General features: G+C 39.6%; 1 protein-coding gene across 3 annotated transcripts in view; it reads left to right on the top strand.

The window, feature by feature from the left end:
- CEP290 (centrosomal protein 290) overlaps positions 1–22,937 on the top strand; it is a 117,489-nt gene that overhangs the window by 80,512 nt on the left and 14,040 nt on the right. For 2 of the 3 annotated variants that reach the window (XM_070409593.1, XM_070409594.1), the window contains exons 39-45: positions 997–1,218; positions 1,548–1,670; positions 6,940–7,085; positions 7,424–7,579; positions 12,926–13,049; positions 16,546–16,680; positions 21,447–21,533. In XM_070409593.1, the coding sequence (XP_070265694.1) occupies positions 997–1,218; positions 1,548–1,670; positions 6,940–7,085; positions 7,424–7,579; positions 12,926–13,049; positions 16,546–16,680; positions 21,447–21,533 (993 nt within the window). The remainder of the gene's footprint in view (positions 1–996; positions 1,219–1,547; positions 1,671–6,939; positions 7,086–7,423; positions 7,580–12,925; positions 13,050–16,545; positions 16,681–21,446; positions 21,534–22,937) is intronic. The other variant, XM_070409595.1, reaches the window with a different exon arrangement.

Below are 22,937 nucleotides of genomic sequence, written 5' to 3'. Positions count from 1 at the left end.
CAGCGGGACTGTGGCTGTGGGAGCAAAGAATTTTCAGTAACGACCAGAGGCTCGCCCCGATGACAGCCACCGGCGCCCTGCCTTGGTCTGGTGCCCCTGCTCACCTGCTACACCATCCACTGCGGCCGACGCCCACCATGTTCCACATGTGCCCCCTGGTGGTCAGCGCACATCATAGTGACTGGTTGTTAGGTCGTTCTGCTGTTTGGTCTATTTGAATGTTAGCCTTTTATTATGTAGGATTTCAGAGAGGAAGGGAGAAGGAGAGAGAGATAGAAACATCATTGATGAGAGAGAATCATTGACTGCCTCCTGCATGCCCCCCACTGGGGATCAAGCCCACAACCCAGGCATGTGCCCTGATAGGGAATCGAATTATGACCTCCTGGCTCATAGGTCAATGCTCAACCACTGAGCCATGCTGGCCAGGCTCAACAAAATATATTTTAAGTACCAGTATTTCCATCACTGTTAATGTATAGGACAGATAAGACTTCCTTCCTATGTATACTTTCTTAAGCATATTGTCTAGTATTGCCAGTTACCCTTTTATGTCTTGTCTTTACAAAGTAAATTAGAAATTAATTCAAGTCAGAGATTTCATTTATACTACTCTGAAGTTTCATAGTGTTTAAAACACTGCTGTATACATTCTACATTGTACTTGTTTCTTTAATAAATTAGTTCAGCCACAATGAAACATTTACTTATCCTTATTAGATAAAATTTTGGCCCTGGGTATTTGTTGAAGATAAATTGCTTTAGATTGTTTCTTCATGTTTTGTTTTATATTTTTTTCTCAAAGTATACTTGATTAATTGTAATGAAGATGGAAGAATATATATAGTTTGTGGTTGTTTTTTTCCATTATATTTAAACTTTTAGATTAAAAACTTTTTCTTAAGTCTTAATGGTGTAATTTCATATTATATTGCTTTCATCATTAATATTTGGTGAAGATTCATGAATTAAATTTTTCTTTATTTTATATATTAGTCACAAATTGAAGATTTAAGTGAAAATCTTCTAACATTGAAAGAAGCTCTTAAAACAAGTAAAAACAGAGAAAGTTCACTAACTGATAATTTGAATGACTTAACTAATGAACTACAAAAAAAACAAAAAGCCTATAATAAAGTGCTTAGAGAAAAAGATGAAATTGAACAAGAGAATGATGAACTGAAAAGGCAAATAAAAAGACTAACCAGTGGATTACAGGTAATTTTATATTGTGATAATATCTTTGATTTATATGTAGGTAGCAGTTCATTCCCACTTTTTAATTTCACATATATTCCCTGGAACTAGCTTGCATGTCCCCTTGATTAATTTAGCTAATTCCTTCAGTGATCTCCACTGTATTTATAATTTTAAAGAAATATATCTATTGAAATGCAGAAAAAATTACCATGTTATATATCAGTAGTGTCATTTAGAATGTTTGGTAAACTGTAGTCTCAGAAAATTTCTGTAGTTGGAATATTTGGTGTGTATTTTGTTTGATACATTTTTACTTATAAAATGTTAAAATGCATATTATTTTTCAGGGTAAAACTCTGATAGATAATAAACAAAGTTTAATTGAAGAACTCCAAAAGAAAATTAAAAAGCTAGAAAGCCAACTAGAAAGAAAAGTGGATGAGGTAGAAATAAAGCCTATGAAAGAAAAGGTATGTGGAGAAACATACTGATATACTTAAGGTGGTACAAGACTAAGTTAAATAAGTAATTGATGAATAGCTAATATACTATATTAATTTGAGGGCCTAATACATATTTTAAGTGATACTGAATAATATAGAGAAGTCTAAGACAAATGTACTTGAGGAGACCCCTATAATGTCACCCTTACTTGGAAATTACTACATCATGTCCATGTCATCTTCCTGACATCCAAAAATCTCTGCAAATTTTGCTTATTTATTTATCACTTCTCCCAATGTAGTTGTTGACATTTGGTGATTTGACCTTTGGGGGAAAAGCTGGGCATTTTTCTCTTCTACCTTGACCCAAACGTGTCCTTTTATCCTTCAATAGGCAGCACTGTTATTTCAGGGTGAAAGATGTGACTTGGAATATAGTCAATATTTACAGCAATATTAAAGTAACCAACCCACTCTTAAATTGATTCTATAATGTGAGAAAAATTGCTTAAAATTTTCATACAATTTAAGTAAACTATCCTACCTAATAATAGATGAAGATGGTAATTGACCGTACCTTCGCTACACCTCCCATTGGCTAATCAGCGTGATATGCAAATTAACCAACAAAGATGTCGGCTAATTTGCATACTGCAGGTAGGGCGGGACAGTGTGAGCCGCCATCTGGGCCCCGTGTGCCACCTAAGCCCCGCCCCCAGCTGGGACCTCCGTGTGCTGCCTAAGCCCCACGCTGCCTAACCCCCGCTCCCAGCCAGGACCCCCATGTGCCGTCTAAGCCCCATGCAGCCTAAGCCCCGCCCCCAGCCAGGATGCCCGTGTGCTGTCTAAGCCCACCTCTGGCTAGGACACCCGTGTGCCGCCTAAGCCCCGCCCCCAGCCAGGACCCCCATGCACTGCCTAAGCCCCACGCAACCTAAGCCTCGCCACCAGCCGGGACCCCCATGTTCTGCCTAAGCCCCGCTAAGCCCCACTGCAAGCCGGGAACCCATGGTGATATGCAAGCAGGAAAGTGCGGCCTGCAGGCAGCACCCAGGTGAGCATGCTCCTGGGTCAACATGGCGATCCCAGAGCAGGAAAGTGCAGAGGGCAGGCAGCTCCCAAATGGGTCTGCTTCTGGGTCAATCCCAGAGCAGAAAAGCACAGCCTGCAGGCAGCTCCCAGGTGGGCATGCTCCTGGGTCGCCATGGTGATCTGTGAGCAGGAAAGTGCAGTCTGCAGGCAGCACCCCACCCTGGCCACACCTCAAGGGAGAGAACAACATGCAGTGGAGGCCAGGAGCCTGAGAGATCAACACAGAGGGGCACCTGCTCCAAGCCTCCACGGTGTGGCTGGGGGCAGATCCCCAGCAGAGAGAGACACACACACACACACACACACACACAGCACCTACTCTGAGCCTAGGGGCTGCCTGCAGGCCATGCTTTTCTGCTCTGGGATCGCCATTGCGACCCAGGAGCATGCCCACCTGGGGGCTGCCTTCCCACTGCACTTCCCTCCAATGCCCTGTGTGTGTGTTTCCCAGCAGACACACACACACACACACACACACACACACACACACACACGGGACGCCTGCTCTGAGCCTCTGCTGCCAGACTGTGGCCGTCAGTAGGACATCCACTGAGGGCTCCCAGACTGTGAGAGAGGCAGGCTGGGCTGAGGGAACCCCACCCCCTAGTCCACGAATTTTGTGCACCAGCCCTCTAGTCCTATATAATAAAAGGGTAATATGCAAATTGACCCTAATGGGGGAACCACCAGTCACTATGACGCACACTGACCACCAGGGGGCAGATGCTCAGTGCAGGAGCTGCCCCCTGGTGGTCAGTGTACTCCCACAGGGGGTGCTCCGCTCAGCCACAGGTGGGCTGACGGCTGCAAGCACAATGGCGGTGGCAGTGGTGGGAGCCTCTCCCGCCTCCCAGGCAGCACTAAGGATGTCTGACTGCGGCTTAGGGGAGCAGGCCTAAGCTAGTCAGACATCCCCCGAGAGCTCCCGGGCTGCCAGAGGGATGTCTGACTGCCAGCTTAGTCCCGATCCCCTGGGGAGCAGGCCTAAGTGGACAGGTGGACATCACCTGAGGGGTCCCGGACTGCGAGAGTGCACAGGCTGGGCTGAGGGACCTCCCCTCCCCCCGAGTGCATGAATTTTCGTGCACCAGGCCTCTAGTGGTAATGTTTGCCCCTGAAGAAAATCACAGTGGAGGAACTATGGTTAGGAAAAATTTACCCAGAAAATATTCAATATCTATAAAATAAATTTTCATAACATGAAAACTACATATTTTAATGACTGTATAGAAAATAGGTAATGGGACTAAATGTTTTAACAGAGTATATTACAAAAAGTATCAAAATTGACCAATGTCAGTATAATTTTGATGAAAATGCTTGCATTTATATACATGGAACCACAACATACTTGCTGTCAGAAGCTTTATTGGTGCAAACTGGAAGATCAAAATGTCTTTACCCTTCTAGATTGCTCTCTTTGCTCTCTCCTACCTGGGGAAAAGGTTTAAATAATCCTTGGATACCAGTTCCTAATCTGATTGCTATCAGAATACCTCAATAGCCTTGTGGCTTTCCCTGGACTCCTAATCTCTGTTTCAGCTTATTACTCCTTAAATTAAATAATACTAGTTCTATTAACAATTTCTCAAGATTATTTTGACAGTGAAATAATTTGTGAAAGTTTTTTGTAAGCCATCGAGTTCATCCCAGTGTACGACGTTATTACTAACTAGAAATAGAGAGAGAACACAGAAAGTTACACTAATAGTAAAATTTATAGCTAGGAGTCTAGTGAGAATGTTCTTTCAGATTACACAGTGCTGGGCATTCCTAATTCATGAATGTTTTTATACTCAAAGAATCCTTTCATTGAGTATAAAAACAAATTTCAACACCTTTTCCTCTGTAAACAGTGTTTGTAGCCTGTCTGTATTTTAAAAAACCCACCCTGATGCCTTGCAGTCCTATTTTTCTTATGATACTTTACTTTTCTCCATAGGACTTATTACTATCTGACAGACTAGAGATTTCCTTAGCTATGTGTTCATCTTTTGGTCTGTAAGCTTTGATGGCAAGAAGTGGCCTGTTTGGTTTATTGTTGTCTCCTTAGCACCTAGAAGAGTGCCTGACACATAGTAGATGCTCAGTATTTGATGGATGAATGAAAAAATTTAAATGCAATAACATTATTCTGAAATCAACATGTAAGAAGCTGTTGGAACAGAAAATATGAAAAGATTACTTCTCTCTCCATCCTCTCTTCTTGCCTTCTCTTCCCCAGTCTAGAACAGACCCTTGGTGATATTTGCCTTTGTTGTTTTTATTGTTGTTATTGTTCATTTTTAAATTATTTTCTTTCCTAAATCTTACTTAAGAGGGTAATGTCAGATGGAATAGAATTACTCAATCCCTACAAAGCAATATATGATGCAGAAAAATTTACCTACATATGTTATACCCCCAACTAATATTTATATTTCTGGAGGTACACAAAATTCCTGGTTATATTTCGGCCGGGGGGGGGGGGGGGGGGGGGCGGAGTTAATGACTATCAAACACTTAGTGAAGTTTTTACATTTTTTTAAAGGATAATTTTTAGCCGAACTAAATAAAAGAGATTAAAAACTTAGCCAGTATGAGAAAGGTTAGTTTTGAGAGAGCAACTTTTTAAAAATGTTTTTTATTAATTTTTAGAGCGAAAGGAAGGGAGAGATAAAAACATTGATGAGAGAGAAACATCATTGATTGGCTGCCTTTGCATGCCCCCTTACTGGGATCCAGCACCCAACCAGGGCATGTACCCTGGCTGGGAATCGAACCAGCAACCTCTTGATTCATGGATTGACGCTCAATCACTGAGCCACACCAGCTGGGCAACTTCTGTTAGTTGGGCATTTGACTTTCAACTGGGTGTTTGACTTAAAGTTATGGTTGTTAACCCTTTCAACCCCAACATTCTTTTTTTATAGTAAATGCAGTGTTTCATAATGTCTTCTTTACTATTCCAAACGAAATTCCTTGTTAATATAAACTAGTACCTACATGCTTAATTTCAAATTTATCATTATAAATGTCCTAAATAAAAGATAAAGGAAAAGCATAAAAGAAAAAATTATGAAAATAGTATATTTATATATTTTTCATATTTTAGCAAATGTAAATGCTCTGGCATGACTTCCCTTAAAGTCATAATGAGGTAGTCTTGTCCTTGCACCTCTAGGTTGTGTTAATGTGAATTCAGAGCTATGAATGCAGATTAATACTAGTCCAATATATTCTATTGGCAGCTCATATGTCACAGTGGCATTTCCATTTATAATCTCATTTCTAAAATGATACACAATTGTTGGTACAGTATATGTACAAATTTTCCTTTTATAAGGCTGTTGGCATTCCTAGAAAGTTTATTACATAGTAAAATAATTAAAAATTGCTTGGTAGAATGGAGATAGAAGTTCTTAGCTCAGATAGTTGTGAACAGAATTTTTAACTATATGAGTGCCCAGTAGGACATCTGAAACTTATGCAGTACATGGACTGTTTTTCTCTTTTCTTGGACACTTTATCTTAATTATCACAAGCCATGAGACCTATCCCTAAAAGGCCCTAATTCCTTCCCTGTCCCCCAGCCATTTTAGCACTTATCACACTAACATAACTACAATTTTTCTTTTCTTGTTTTTTGTTTGTTTGTTTTTTTCTATATTTTGCTCCATTTCCCTAATCCATACACTCAACCAACATAAACTGGACACTAATATTCATGAAGATAGATTTTTTTGTTAGATTTATTCATTGCTTCTATTCTTAGGTAATACTTTGGTACATATCTAGCACTAAATAAATAATTTGTTGAATCAGAAAAGTAATGTTCATTGAAGATTTGAAAGGGCCATGATGCTAGGATATTGCTATGGGGTGACAGAATTGGGTTGATCATCTGCACATATAGATTCTTTGATCCAAGCTTACTGTAGTCATGATTGTCTATATTAAAAATCTTCATGTAAAGACTCCGTAAGGGTGTTATTAGTTCAAACTATTCTCCAGAATTGTAATTGTCAAGTTATAAAATACAGGCTACTTAAACTGAAGGTCATTTTAGCCAATAGCTTGGCATGTCTAACATTTGTAGAAGTTAGAACCTATTTACTTACTTTCTAAGAAGAGTTATTTTACCATTGTTCTAGTAAGTTGTAACTGATAACTCTTAAAATTGAAAATAATATTGGTAATTTTCTTCCTCCTTTATTGTTTATAGAGTGCTAGAGAAGAATTAATTAAGTGGGAAGAAGGTAAAAAATGGCAAAGCAAAATAGAGGGAATGCGAAACAAGTTAAAAGAGAAAGAAGGGGAAATCTATATTCTAACAAAGCAGTTGAATACTGTGAAGGATCTTTTTGCCAAGTGAGTGTAAAGTAAACCTAATTAATTATGTGTAAAGTCTTTAATTGACCTGGAAGTTATATAGTTTTATTGTTCTTGATGATATAAGAAATTCTCTAATTTTAATTATGAATTATTATCTATGATTTTTTATTTTCTTTCTTTAAAATGTGTTTTGAATGTATTTTAACAACTTATAAATGGGGTTTCCTATAATTTGAAAATAAGTTAGTTCCTAGGAAATGCAGAACAATCTGATTTTTGTATATTGGTCTTATAATGAGTAAGCTACAGTTCAATAAATTGAACAAGCCACACAGTGGATAGTATATTTTCATGTTTCTTATTTAATCCCACAGAGTTGATAAAGAGAAACTAACTTTGCAGAGGAAACTAAAAACAACTGGCATGACTGTTAATCAAGTTATGGGAGTGCAAGCTTTGGAGTCAGAAAAAGAGTTGGAAGAATTAAAAAAGAGAAATCTTGACTTAGAAAATGAGATATCATATATGAGGTACACTATTGCTTAGAAATGTGGTATCTATACTAATAAAAGGGTAATATGCTAATTAAACCAGATAGACTGGATGTCTTCCAGACGTCATTGGCAAAGCTGGGGGCATGGCAGGCCTGAAAACTGCCCACGGCCCCTTGCCCAGGCTGGCCCCACCCCCAGCAGGAACTGCCACCCTGATCAGGGGCATGGCCAACCTGCAAACCACTAGCAGACCCTTGCCCAGGCAGGCCCCGCCCCTCAGTGGGGACCCCCACCCTGATCAGGAGCATGGTCAGCCTGCAAACCGCCTGCAGACCCTCACCCAGGCCGACCCTGTCCCCAGCATGGACTCCCACCCCAATCCGGGGCCCCCTTCAGGGCAGGCCAGCTGGGCCCGATCCATGCACCAGGTCTCTATCCTATATAATAAAAGTGTAATTTGCAAATTGACCCTAATGACAGAACAACCGCTGGACCAGTCACTATGAGGTGCACTGACCACCTCTTGGTTCCTTTCCCCGGCCAGCAGGCTCCAGTCACCTGATGGTGAACAGCAAACCAGGGGTGGGTGGTGGCGGGGGGCGGGGCCATCTGCAGGCAGCTGGGGAAGATGGCCCTGGTCACAGGCCAGGCCCAGGGACCATACCCGTGCATGAATTTTGTGTGCCAGGCCTCTAGTTCATTATAATGAAGGAAACTGGTTGACCCATAGAAACTGATAAAATACTAGTAAACATGTTATGTATTTTAAAGTTGAGTTCTGTTGATGGCATTTCTGAGTTGAGATATTCCTTTTTTATATGCCATATAATTTTGAATTGTATTCTTGAAATTTTGAATAATATATTATAGGACACTGGATTTTGGTTAAATGCTATGGAAAATTCTATTATAATAAAAATAGCTACATAGCAGGCAGTTGGTCTGGATAGGTTCAGGCCCAAAATTCCCACCTGCTTTCTGTGGGCTCTGATTCCATTATCAGTGGTATTGGCATCTGTCCTGACTGTGTACCTCCCAGTTGACACCTTGGTACGTGTCTTCTCTCTGTTAGTTCAGTCCTCAGAGTCTTCAGTGTTCACAATAGGATCAGATCCATGCATGTACAGCTCAAGGGTGAGCCCAGAAATCCATAAACAACTTTATAATTGTTGAAACTCCTCCGTTTCTGTTTCCCTACAGCCCCTTTAGGTACTTTCAACCAAACTGGCACTTTAGTTACCCTGTTATCCTGTGTACTTCAGCAATTGTGTACATTTGCAGCCAGGCAAACAACAGAAGGGCAGGAAGTAGGTGAGGGTAGGTGGGGGAACTACTTTCTTCCTACCACCTTATCAATCACAGCTAATTGGAGGAAATGATTTCCCTCCATAAAATCTTGCCACCTCTGGATTCCCATTGCTGTCTCTGCCACCACTGCCTATGGTATTGCTTGAGGGTTGAGGTATGAAAGACCAGACAGAAGAAAGAAAGAATGAGGGATTCATGTACTCTTTGCGCTAGAACTTGAAGGCTTCCCCAGAACACTCTCCCTCAGTGTTAATACTCACTTTAATGTTTCAAATAATGTGTTTGAGCTAGTAAATATCAGAGGAAAAGAAAACATAAATTCATCACCTGTTTGCTAATACTTCAAAGTCTGGAATTTTGTCCCAATCTGTAAACTATTTAACTTTTCAAGTTCTTAAGTAGATGCTCCATGCATTTGGGAGACAAGATTGGGTGTGTTTACTCTACTTTACCTAGAACCAGAACCCTGAAGGCCACTTTTTAGTAAATACTTTGAGATTTTCCTGGTTTGCTGTCTCTTTCCTAGCTTTGTCTTGGTAGTGCAAAGAAAAATAAAATCGTATCCTAACAACAGCAGTTAAAACCATTTATAGATTTCTGTTTCACTCTTTTCTTCCAAGATGAAGGTAGATTCGCTTTACCTAATTCATTTCTTCCTCTTTAAGGTGTTTATAAATGATCTGGAATCATGTTAAATGATCATTGTAAAGTTGGGTACCTACCTATAATATTTGGATATGAGGATACTTACCATTCTTCAATTTATTCTACTTTGTTTTTCTTCCTATTAATCTTCAAAAATTACCATTAGTGTTTCTTTATTAACATGTCCTGTTGTGTCAGTATTAATGTAGTGTGAGCATGTGAAGTTGAACTCCTTTAAGGAATACTCATGAGCTTCTAACTTACATACCATCTGCTTTTCTTCTAAGTCAGTGGTTCTCAACCTGTGGGTCGTGAACAATGAAAATACATCCTGTATATTAGATATTTACATTATGATTCATAACATTAGCAAAATTACAGTTATGAAATAGCAACGAAAACAATTTTATGGTTGGGGGTCACCACAACATGAGGAACTGTATTAAAGGGTTGCAGCATTAGGAAGGTTTAGAACCACTGTTAAGTCATTGTTTCCTTAATCCTTCAGAATTTCACTTGATGGAGAAGGGAAATGTGATTGAAGAATTCTTCTTTCCTTTGACACCTATTTATAGTTACTATCTGGTCTTGGCAGTGGCTTCTTCCCTCTTATTTTTTTTTCTTAGTCAACCTATATATTCAGAGCAAAACTAAATCCTTTTATTCTCCTTTTCGGTTTTTACAGGAATCAAAATATTTAAGATTGAAAACTTCAAATACTTTAGAGGTTTAATTGCTCTTTTTTTCCTTAATGATGTGAATCTGTGTGGGCTGAAATATTTGGAAAAGATTTTTTGTGGTCTATCCTTTGTCCTAACATGTGGTCTATCTTTGTGAATGATCCATGTACACTTGAGAAGAATGTTGTGTTGGGGTGAAATGTTCTATAAATGTCTATTAAATCCATCTGTCCTTTAGAGTTTTGGTCTGGAAGATCTGTCCAGTGAAGTCAGAGGGGTGTTAAAGTCCCCTACTGTGACTGTATTGTTATTAATCTCTTCACTAAAACCCTCTAGACGTTTTTTTATATATTTAGGTGCACCTATATTGGGTACATATATATATTTACCAGGGTTTTATTCTCTTGTTGGATCAATCCCTTTAGGATTATGTAGTGACTTTTGTTGTCTCTTGTGATGGCCTTAATTTTAAAGTCCATTTTGTTAGATATGAGTATTGCTACTCCAGCTTTTTTTTCTTTTCCATTTGCATGGAAAAATTTTTTCTAGCCCTTCACTTTCATCCAGTGTGTGTCTTTTGTTTTGAGGTGGGTCTCTTGTAGACAGCATATAGTTGGATTATGTTTTTGTATCCATTCAGTTACCCAACACCTTTTGATTGGAGCATTTAATCCATTTACATTTAGGGTTATTATTGAGAGAAACTTATTTATAGCCATTTTAATTCTGTATGGCTAGGTTTTCTCTCTCTGTTTCTTCTTCTCAGCAATCCCTTACAGCAATCCCTTTAGCATTTCTTGTAATGCTAGCTTGGTGATGATGAATTCCTTTAGTCTTTTTTTTTGTCTGGGAAGCTCTTTATTTGACCATCTATTTTTGAATGATAGCCGTGTTGGATATAGTAATATTGGTCTCAGATCCTTGCTTTCCATTACCTTGAGTACCTCATGTCATTCCCTTCTGGCCTATAGAGTTTCTGATGAGAAATCAGGTGTCAGCCTTATGGGAACTCCTTTGTAGGTAACAGTTTTCTTTTCTCTTGCTGCCTTTGAGATTCTCTCTTTGTCTTTGATTTTTGGCATTTTAATTATGATGTGTCTGGGCTGGGATCTGTTTGGGTTCTTCTTGTTTAGGGTTCTCTGTGCCTCCTGAACTTTTACAACTTTTTCCTTTACCAGGTTAGGAAAGTTTTCTACCTTATTTCTTCAAACACCTTCTCTATTCCTTTCTCCCTTTCTGTCCTTCCTGGCACACCTGTTAGTCTAATATTGGTATGTTTCACGTTGTCCTACAGCTCCCTTAAGCTGTCCTCCTGTTTTTTTAATTGCTTTTTCATTTTAGTTCTTTGATTAAGTCACATTTTCAATTCTGTCTTCTAATTCACTGGTTTGATCCTCAGCTTCCCCCATTCTGCTGTGTATTCCTTCCGATGTGTTCTTTATTTGTGTTATGTCATTCTTTATCTCAGACTGTGTTTTTTTCATAGTTACTATATATTTTTTCATACTTTTTAACATTTTTACCATCATTACTCTGAACTCTGTTTCTGATAAATTTCTTATCTCTGCTTCATTTACCTCTTCTTCTGAAGAATTCACTAGTTCTTTCATTTGGGGGATGTTTCTTTGTCTCCTCAGTTTGGTTGTCTGTGTGGGTTTGTGACTATGTATTAGGTAGATCCTCTACACTTCTCAATCTCTATTGCAGGAAGTGTTAAAGGCTGTTTCTGACTAATTGGATCAGGCAAAGACTCAAAGCCTCCAGAGACCGCCTCTGTTTACAGACTAATAGGATTCTGACTTGAATTGCCCCCAGGCAATCGCCCACAGGTGTAGTGAGAGTTTTTTCAATAGGGTGGGGCAGTTGATTCTGCCTGGAGGCTAATTGTAACTTTTAATTTCTTAAGTGGCCTCATGGCAAGGTGTTTTCCAATAGGGTATGTCGACTGTCTTCCCCCCAGGCAAGGCAAATGTCTATGTGGGAAAGATGTCCGCTACATGAAGGAATAACTCAGCCCAGGAAACTTGGGGTATCTGCCTTCTGAGCTCTATCCCCCAAGTCTTCAGTCCTGGGTTCTGCTCTCATAGCTCCACTTCCCCCTCCTCCGCCAGAGGACAAGGTGGGTGGCTCCACAGGGAATTTTTGTGCTTTGGTCCTTCAAGAGGGTGCCTGAACTTTCAGCTGCCACTCCCTGGCAGATAGCACCCTACAACTTTTCACAGCTAGCTATTGTGTGGGTACCCTCCTCAGATTTGGTGCTATCTGCTGGGGAGCCCAGCTTGGAGATTAGATCCCAGAGTTCTCAGTGGCATCCCCCCTCAGCTGAGATATCTCTCAGGGACTTCATGTTTGTGGGTGCCTGGCCAGCCCTTTTGCGCCTCCACCCCTCCTACCAGTCTCTATGCAGTCTCCACCTTTGGTTCTTGGGTATCAGGGTTCTCTCCTATGAGTTTTCCGTTGATTATTCACGGAGACTTTCCATATTTCAGTTGTAATTCCAGCTTGTTCCTGGGAACATGTCTCTGCAGCATCCACCTACTCTGCTGCCATATTTAATCTGAGGATCATTTTATAATGTAAATAGTCATGTCCTAATTTAATTTTATAAAGTTTATAAGTTAGTATTTAAAATAAGTACAGTGTAAATAAATATGTTATACATTTTCATTCTCTCCTGTATAGTTTAATATAAAAAACACAGTGAGAAGTTGAAGTTTGATAGTAAAGAGACTGTGGATGTTGTTTTTAGGACCCATCACGCTCTTCCTCGAGATTCTGTTATAGAAGATTTACGTTTACAAAACAGATACCTCCAAGAAAAACTTCATGCTTTGGAGAAACAGTCTTCAAAGGATACCTCTTCTAGGCCTTCTGTAAGTGCTTTGCTTTTCATATTTTTAATGGTCAACTTTGGAAGTAAAATCAATTTTTACCTTTATCTGGGCAAAACCAGCATATCTCTGTGCTTAATATGTATTAATACAATGAATTCAACTTTTATTTTTAGTAGTTACTGATATACATTAACTTCTTTAATCCTTCTTATATAATAACTGCAAACTTAAGATTCTTATGATGCTTATATAACTTCATTACAAATGATTTCTAGAGACTTTAAATGTAGTTTTTATGAGTTTGCTGTGGCAAGACTATGCAATTAAGTAAAGTAGGAAAATATGTTATTGCATTATTATCCATCAAACATGTGACAGTGTTTTTAGTGTTCTTTATAAAGACTCATTAATGAAGAATTGTTAGAATCTTACTTTAAATCACTCTGTGTACCCTTTTATTATTGTTTTTCTTTTCTTTTCATGTTTTTTCTCTTTCTGCCTGAAGCAGAATCTGTTACATAACACAAGTACTCTTTCTACCCTTTCTAACAGTGTTAATAAATACAGGCACAATATTTTTCACAAAAAGAACACTTTATACAGGAACAACAACAACAACAACAACAACAACAACAAAACCCTAAGAGTGCTCAGAATTAAAAATGGGAAAGGAGCCCTGACTGGTTTCGCTCAGTGGATAGAGCGTTGGCCTGCGGACCGAAGGGTCCCGGTTTGATTCTAGTCAAGGGCATGTACCTTGGTTGCGGGCATATCCCCAGTGGGAGGTATGCAGGAGGCAGCTGATTGATGTTCCTCTTTCATCAATGTTTCTAACTCTTTATCCCTCTCCCTTCCTCGCTGTAAAAAATCAATAAAATATATTTAATAAAAATAAAAATGGGAAGGGAATAGATACCAATGACAACTTATATCATCAGGAATCGAGAAATACTCTACAGCAGCGGTTCTCAACTTGTGGGTCTCGACCCCTTTGGGGGTCGAATGACCCTTTCACAGGGGTCGCCTAAGACCATCGGAAAACACATATATAATTACATATTGTTTTAGTGATTAATCACTATGCTTTAATTATGTTCAATTTGTAACAATGAAATTGGGGGTAACCACAACATGAGGAACTGTATTAAAGGGTCGTGGCATTAGGAAGGTTGAGAACCACTGCTCTACAGTATCATAGTAAGAAGAAAAAACACAAAGCAGACTATGTTGTAGATCCTACTGAGTTAAATATAGCTGAGGCAAGGCCAAACAATAAATCAGGTCTACTTAGGCTAAATGATGATACCTTGGCAGATTTTAACTCCAGTTTAGAAAATGACCCAGATCCTGAAATTGAGAAAATTAATCAAGACTGTTGTGAAAATAATAAGCAGGAATATAAAGTCAAAGAAGAGAATGAACTAGTGAAGAATGGGAAAGGAAAGGAACACATAGCTGAAGACCTCAATCACAGCAGCTGCACAGACCCAGAAGAATCTCCCGGGGAGGACCAGGCTCCTGCCACAGTTGCTGCTGCAGTGGATCAGTGTGCTGGGGAGGCTAACTCTGAGACTGACGTACCAATCCAGCCAGGAAATGGCGGGCCCCAGGTTTGAGTACAAGGCAGTCCTTTATTTCTTTGGTAGCTTAGTTTTCTTATAGCAAGTAGTATACATATCTAGTACAAATGAAAAAGTGTTGTGTAGGATTTGTAAAAAATATTAATTATTAATAAACTTCTCCTTAAACTAACATTTGACTAGTTCTTACAAAATTAGTGATTATGCATTTCCTAAATCATTTTAGTACTCCCTGTTTTACCATTGGTGCTCACTTGAAATGATTAGATTAGGTAACAGAATAGCAAAAGTAAGGCACTTTAGAGGTATTTGTTTTGCCTTAGAAATTTCTAATACAGCATGATATAAAATCTCAATACAAGTAAAATTTCATACAGTGAATAATATCAATAAGAATTTGTTGTGATGCTGTGTGACATTCTAACATACATAGCAAGTTCCTTCAGTGGTTTTTTTTCCAGGTATTATAAAGATACTTTTTTATAATGAAAAAAGGGAGCTTACATGTATTGCTATCTATGTTGTGTTAGACTCTCTATCTATGTTTAATATCCACAATACTTTGCAGAGTATTATTGATGATTTACATGGGAAGCTTAGAGAATATCATCTCTAGTGATTGATGCAGAACACTTCCTCTCTCTGTAATCAATCAAAATATGTTTAAAACAAAAGAATTACTTATAAAAAAAGATGCAGAACAGAATTTCAATGCAGGTCTAACAGCCTAACTCTACAGTTTATGAACTTTTTGTGTACACACTACTTTTGGGCAATTTACACAATATGGAATAAGACAAGTTTTTTCCCAATTGAAGTCAAATAGCATTTCTTTTTTTTTCTTTATCCTTTCCACCTGAGATGTTTCAGTCAACTAAGTTCTCAAAACATTTACTAAAGTCACACCTTTAAATGTTCAGAGAAAATGGATGAAAGTTAATTCTCATTTCTTTTGTCAGGTTCGTAATGGTTCCTTTTCCCCCCACTACATAAGTAACTGAGAATTTGAGACTTTCCACTTTATAGAAAAAAGTAATCAAGCACAGATTTCTCTTTCAAATAACCTGTGGTTTAGAAAGATTAAAAATGAACATAAGTAAAACCCAAGGTGGGTTCATGCCAAGAGAAATGCAAATACAGTGTTCCTGATGAGGGAGTGATTGCTTCAGCTCAAAGAATGAGGAAAGCTTTCAGAAGGAGGAAGGAATTGACGCACTTATTTTTGTAGGCTTGTGTGTATTGGTTTGCTATGGCTACCATAACAAAGTACCACAGATATGATGGCTGAAATAACACGAATGCATTCTCACAGTTCTGGAAGCCAGAAATCCAAAATTAAGGTATTAGCAGGGTTAATTCCTTTTTCAGGCTGTGAGGGAGTATCTGTCCAGCCCTCTCTCATTATCTGTTACATGGCAGTCTTCTCCCTGTGTCTTCACATGTCGTTCTTTGTTATATGTCTGAGTGCAAATTTCCTTTTTGTATAAGAACACTAGTCATTGGAGTAGGGCCCAACCTAATGACCTTATTTTAACTTGATTTTCTCTGCAAAGGCCCTATCTCCAATAAGGTCCTCAGGTACTGAGAGTTAGGATTTCAGCATATGAATTTGGGAGTGGGGTGCAGCTGGAGTATAATACAGTCATACTTTATTATTGGACTGAAAATAAAAACATTATAGTTTAGTTGTTATGAGAGTGTTTATGGAAGAATTCATTATATGTGTAGACACTGTTAAGTGATACTTGACTTTGCTTTCAATATTAATTAAAATATATGACCTTTTCTCCTGCAAATTTTATATTCTTACTTATTTTTGGTTATTTTCGCCAGAGCTCTCCATATTCTTTTGAGGAAAATGTTCCATTTTAGCATTGTGTTTTCTGATTCAGTATGTCTTATGCAGGTTTTATTTATTAAACCTTAAAAGTATTTCTAACTGTATTTTCCTGAAGACTTCAGAAATAGAGTCAGATGATCATTGGCAAAGAGAACAGGAGCTTCAGAGGGAAAACTTGAAGTTGTCATCTGAAAATATTGAACTAAAATTTCAGCTTGAACAAGCAAATAAAGATTTGCCAAGATTGAAGGTAAATTTAGTATTCCTTATTACAGTTAGGAAATCTAATGCCTGAAAACCTTTTTCTTCCTATTTAATTGTTATGCTTACCATATTAGTTTATGAAGAAGTAAAAAATTCATATTCATAAAAAATGTTATACTTTCTACACTTATTCTTTTAACAATTATTTGTTGAGGGCCTACTTTGTTGTTTTTTCAAAAAAATATATATTTTATTGATTTTTTACAGAGAGGAAAGGAGAGGGATAGAGAGTCAGAAACATTGATGAGAGAGAAACATCAATCAGCTGCCTCCTGCACACCCCCTACTGGGGATATGCCCACAACCAAGGTACATGCCCTTGACTGGAATCGAACCTGGGACCCCTCAGTCTGCAGGCCGACGCTCTATCCACTGAGCCAAACCGGTCAGGGGGAGGGCCTACCTTGTGTCAAGCACTCTTCTAGATGCTGAGAAACAGCAATGAAAAAAATTCTTGCACTCAAGGAATGTACATTGTAGTGGGGAAGGCTGAAAAACAAGTAAACAGGTCAATATCTATAATAATAAAAGTGTAATATGCAAATCGACCAAAGGGCTGAACAGTGGAATGACTGTCCAGACGACCTTCTGGACAAAGCCTGGGCTGCGAGGGCGGCCCTACTCTACATCCTGTGAGGGCGAAGGCCTACTCTTGCATGAATTTTGTGCATTGGGCCTCTGGTAGGATGATAAGAGGATAATATGGAAAGACCGGTCGCTATGACACGAACTGACCACCAGGGGTCAGATGCTCAATGCAGGAGCTGCCGCTTGGTGGCACAGTAGGAGCGCTGCTCCGCCAGAAGCCCTGACCTGGGCTCATAGCTAGCGAGCGCAGTGGTGGTGGCGGGAGCCTCTCCCACCTCCGTGGCAGCACTAAGGATATCAGACTGACGGCTTAGGGGAGTGGGCCTAAGCTGTCAGTCGAACATCCCCCAAGGACTCCGGGATTGGGAGAAGGAGCCAGTTGGGCTGAGAGATGCCTCCGAATGCATGAATTTCATGCAGCAGGCCTCTAGTCCTATATAATAAAAGGCTAATAGGCAAATAGACCAAATGGCAGAACAACTGGTCGCTATGACATGCGCTGACCATGAGGGAGCATGTGCAGAACATGGCGGGCGTCGGTTGTGGTGGGATGGTGGAGCTGGTGAGCGGGGATGCCAGACCAAGGTGGGGCACTGGTCACTATAATCGGGGCGAGCCTCTGGTGGTTACTGAAAATTCTTTGCTCCCGTGTGCCGCAGACCCACCGGCACTCACACCTGCTGCCAACACTGGCCCTGCTCACACCCACTGCCGGCACCAGAGCTGCCGCTTGCACCCACTACTGGTGCTGGAGCCACAGGTCATACCCACTGCTGGTGACGGCCCTGCTCGCACCTACTGCCAGCACCGGAGCCGCCACTTACACCCACTGACAGTGCCTGGCACTGGTCCCGATCACTTGGCACCATCAGCGGGTGGGAGTGGTGGCTGCCGGCCCCAAATGCCTCTGAGGGCTTCTCCACCTCCCCCTATTCCTGAAGGGCAATCGGGGCAGCAGCCACCACTTGCACCCACTGTCGGTTCCAGCCCTGCTCGCACTGTTGTCACCAGCCCCAATCGCTCCATGCCGTTAGCATGTAGGAATGGCGGCAGCGGGAGTGGGGCTGCTGGCAGACGGGAACGAGGACTGCAGTGGGAGGGGCCGGCAGGGGCATGGAGGATGGGCCGAGACCCGCTGTTGTGCCCACTGTAGCCTCACAGCCCACAGTTCCTTTTGAGGTGCATGAATTCATGCACTGGGCCCCTAGTCTCTCTCTCTATATATATAAAAGCCAAGCGACTGGAACGACCAGTCACTATGACAGGCACTGTGGCCAGCCAACTGGCCCGATGGGGGTGGGCCCGGCCGGCCAACCTCCCACAGCCCCTCCCCCTGGCCATCAGGCCCTGATCTGCCTAATCAGGGTGGGCTGGCCAGACCCCATCCGTGCACGATTTCATGCACATGGCCTCTGGTATAGTATGTCAGCTTATGTTAAGTGCTAAGGAGAAACAGCATGGTTGATGTGAATGTGGTGTGTGAGGGGTAGGTGGGGGTTTGAGGAACTGCTATTTAAAATACTGTATTGCCCTGGCCGATGTGACTCAGTTGGGCATCGTCCCGTGCACCAAAATGATTCCTGATCATGGTACATGGCTGGGTTGTGGGCTTGATTCCAAGTAGGGGGCATATAGCAGGTAGCCAATTGACATTGTGCTCTCACATCAGTGTTTCTCTTTCCCTCTCCCTCTCCCCCTCTCTCTAAAACAAACATGTCAAACTCAAAGGCTAACATGGACCAAATAAACAAGGTTTAAGTTTATGTGGGCCACAAAAAAACAAAAGCTTCAATTTTCATAGAAACGTAGGTTTATTTCGATAGAGACATGCTGAATACAACGGGCTAAAATAAATGAGACATAGTTAACATAAAATAATAGAATATTTTAATAAAAATTAATATTTTTTCTTGTACATTAACTTACCAGACACTGAATAACTGCACAAATTAATAAATGTAACTCAGATAAACCTATTTTTCTTGTTCTCTGAAAGCACAATATTTCCTGTTGCGCACACCAAACAAGTCAGTCTAAGGCTAATGACGGGGCAATCGGCTGCTAAAATATTCGCTGCTGGTATTAGTGGAGAGAAATGGTACACCTGTATGTAAGGCGCATAAGGAAATGAATGCAACATAATTATAGTAATAAGTCATTAGCAAACGTTGTAATTCGTTATTAATAACTAGAGGCCCGGTGCACGGATTCATGCACTGTTGGGGGGTCCCTTGGCATGGCCTGCGGCGATCAGGCCAAAACAAGCAGTCCAACACCGCCTGCTGCTCCTGCCTGCTGCTCTTGCTCATCCTCACCCACTGTGCCTGCCACCACCGCCACTCGGTAAGCTTGCCGCTACTCCGCTGTGGTGTCCGCGCGCCCATCCTAGTATGATACTGGCGTGCCCATGACCAGGAAGTGGCCGTGGGCTCGCGCCCAGCCGGTCCAATCCTGGTCCTGGTCCTGGTCCAAATGGGGGAGGGGTGCGCAGGGGGAGTTTCTACAAGAGAGGCTCACGTCACCTCAAATGCGCTCGCCAGCCGTGAGCCCAGTGTCTGGTGCCCGTCAGTCAGCTGAGCAGCACTCCTGCTGTGGCAGCTCATTGACTACCGGGGGCAGCTCCTATGTTGAGAGTCTGCCTTCTGGTGGTCAGTGCACATTATAGTGACCAGTTGACCAGTTGCTTATGATTTTATATACATAGATTATGTATAACAGAATATTTTAGAAATTAACTTACAAAATTTTTATTAAAATATTTCTTACAGACCGTTACATTGGTTGGGCTGCAGAAATATTCTGTTGTGGGCCACATGTGGCCCATGGGCCACAAGTTTGACATGCTTGCTCAAAAAATAATAATATAATAATAATAATAAATAAAAATCTTTAAAATACCCTAGTAAGGAAGCTCTGCCCAGTAGCTCAGTTGGTTAGAGCATTGTGCCAATACACCAAGGTTGCAGGTTTGATCCCTGTTGGGGGCACATACAAGAATCAACCAAAGAATGCATACATAGTGGAACAACAAAGTGATGTTTTTCTCTTTCTCTCTCAAATCAATCAATTTAAAAAATATATGGTAGTTAGCAAAATATGATATTTTAGCAGAGAGCTAGGGACAAATAAAGAAGTGGGTCATGCAAATAATTGAAAAAGAGTTCCAGACAACAAATAGCAAGTTCAAATGCCCAGCTCTAAGAGGATTCCTGGTGTACTTCATTAACAATTTTCACACTTTAAGATATTAGGATATCTCTAAAAAAAATTAAATCTTTAAATTAAAAATATATTAGGTTAATTGTCTCTTAGAAATGTAATTTATTTTGATGTTTGTATAAAGTTTATCTTTGGTTTTTCAAATCTTATGCTATTTATAGGAATCTTCTTTTTCTCTTGGCTGGTTAATTGTTTCAGTTCTGTTTTTAAACCTAAAATATTAGCAATCTGTTAATTCCACTGGTAAAAATCATATAATTTAGCTGTTTCTTGCTTCACATTGTGATTTTTACACTGTTAGAGCCATTGTTAGAAGTTCAGTTGTCTGTTTCTCTATACCAGTGGTTCTCAACCTTCCTAATGCCACGACCCTTTAAAACAGTTCCTCATGTTGTGGTGACCCCCAACCATAAAATTATTTTCGTCGCTACTTCATAACTGTAATTTTGCTACTGTTATGAATTGTAATGTAAATATCTGATATGCAGGATGTATTTTCATTGTTACAAATGGAACATAATTAAAGCATAGTGATTAATCACAAAAACAATATGTAATTATATATGTGTTTTCCGATGGTCTTAGGCGACCCTTGTGAAAGGGTCATTCGACCCCCAAAGAGGTCACGACCCACAGGTTGAGAACCGCTGCTCTATACCAAATGGATTTACATATGTAATTTATGGGACATTTAAAATCAGGGTCCTAAACTCAAATTTATATTGCACATTAAGGCAAAAATAGTTCTTGAAATTCATATACATAATACGCTGTATTTATACACTTTAATTCAACATATGTATTAGTTCAAAATCATTTTTGTTGCTAGAGACCCACTAGTTGAGTTTGGCTATTCATTTATAGCGATTGCTAGTTCAGATTGCTAGTTCTTTCCAATTGCCGTAGCTGTGTTAAATTGTTACATGTTTGCTTTTAATCTTACAGAATCAAGTAAGAGATTTGAAGGAAATGTGTGAATTTCTTAAAAAAGAAAAAGCAGAAGTTGAGCGGAAACTTGGCCATGTTAGAGGGGTAAGTTTGGGAGAATATGCCATATATTTGTTTTGGTTTCAGAAGTGGAAATGAAAAAGTAAGTATGGATATGTCCTAATAGCAGTGATATGCCTTTACTAGTTTACAGTTTCAGTTTTTATTCTGCTGCATCTACAATATAAAACATTATTAAGCTTTTCTGTGTTTCAAGTTAATGTTTTATCATCTGTCACGCCTTACATGCATTTTATTTCACTTGTACTCCACTTCATCTCTTTTTTTGTTGCATATCTCTCCACACCTTGAAAACATTTAACTTTCAGGAATCATCCTTTTGTTCAATAAGGTAACTACTAAGTGCTCCTTGGTCCAATTCTAACATTTTGTAATTATTTTATGATGTCCACAGCAACTTCTTAGTATAATGCTCTGTAAACATGTTTCCCAAATTTTTTTTGTATTATTGCTTTTTTCTTTCCATGTATTTTGTATTCACCTTTTACAGTAAATAAATGTTGCCTACGAGGTCAAGACCAAATATTTAACCCCCGTTAATATGTTGTTAACTGGTACAAGTGGAAGTAATCATAATGGACAAAAACTTTGTCAAGTAATATTATTAAATATATGATAGATTTGATAAAAATATTTAATGTCATTACAAAAGTATTCAGACAAATATCTGTTGGCAGTCAGCAACATTCATTTCATCAATAAAAATCTATTTGTTGCCGAAACCGGTTTGGCTCAGTGGATAGAGCGTCGGCCTGTGGACTGAAGGGTCCCAGGTTCGATTCCGGTCAAGGGCATGTGCCTGGGTTGCGGGCGCGTCCCCAGTGGGAGATGTGCAGGAGGCAGCTGATCGATGTTTCTCTCTCATCGATGTTTCTAACTCTCTATCTCTTTCCCTTCCTCTCTGTAAAAAATCAATAAAATATATTTTAAAAAAAAATCTATTTGTTAATTTAACCTTTTCTAAGTTAATTATGAAAGTATACAGTATTGAAATTATGTAAAAGTTTATATTTTAGGGTTATTTATTACAGTGTGAATACTGCATAAAATGCCAAACAAGTAAGTAGATTATTTTACTTGGCTATTAAAAAACTTTTTACTTTTAATTATAAGCAGTTAAACTTAGTAATTGCTCACCCAGCTCTTTTGATAACTTTACACCCGCTTTTTAATTTCAGCTATCTCTTCTATTAGTCAGAAACTGAATTTCTAGTCAATGATTATTCTTAAAGAAAATCATCTTTGTTATGCTGCAATTCAAATTTGATAACTTATGAGCTCTTTAAAGACAATGTGTGTGGGGGGTTGGGGGGTTATCAAATATAAAGAAAACTGGTATATTGTAATGAACATTAGCTAAATAGAATACTTAGGTTCTTATGTTTATTTATTTGGAACAAACATCAAGGATAGAGTATTTAAGCTGTT

The sequence above is a fragment of the Myotis yumanensis genome, unplaced genomic scaffold (assembly GCF_028538775.1).
Source record: "Myotis yumanensis isolate MYYU_CA2020_CCGP unplaced genomic scaffold, mMyoYum1.0.hap1 SCAF_3, whole genome shotgun sequence".
Lineage (NCBI taxonomy): Eukaryota > Metazoa > Chordata > Mammalia > Chiroptera > Vespertilionidae > Myotis > Myotis yumanensis.
This window is presented reverse-complemented; position numbering and strand designations above follow the sequence as displayed.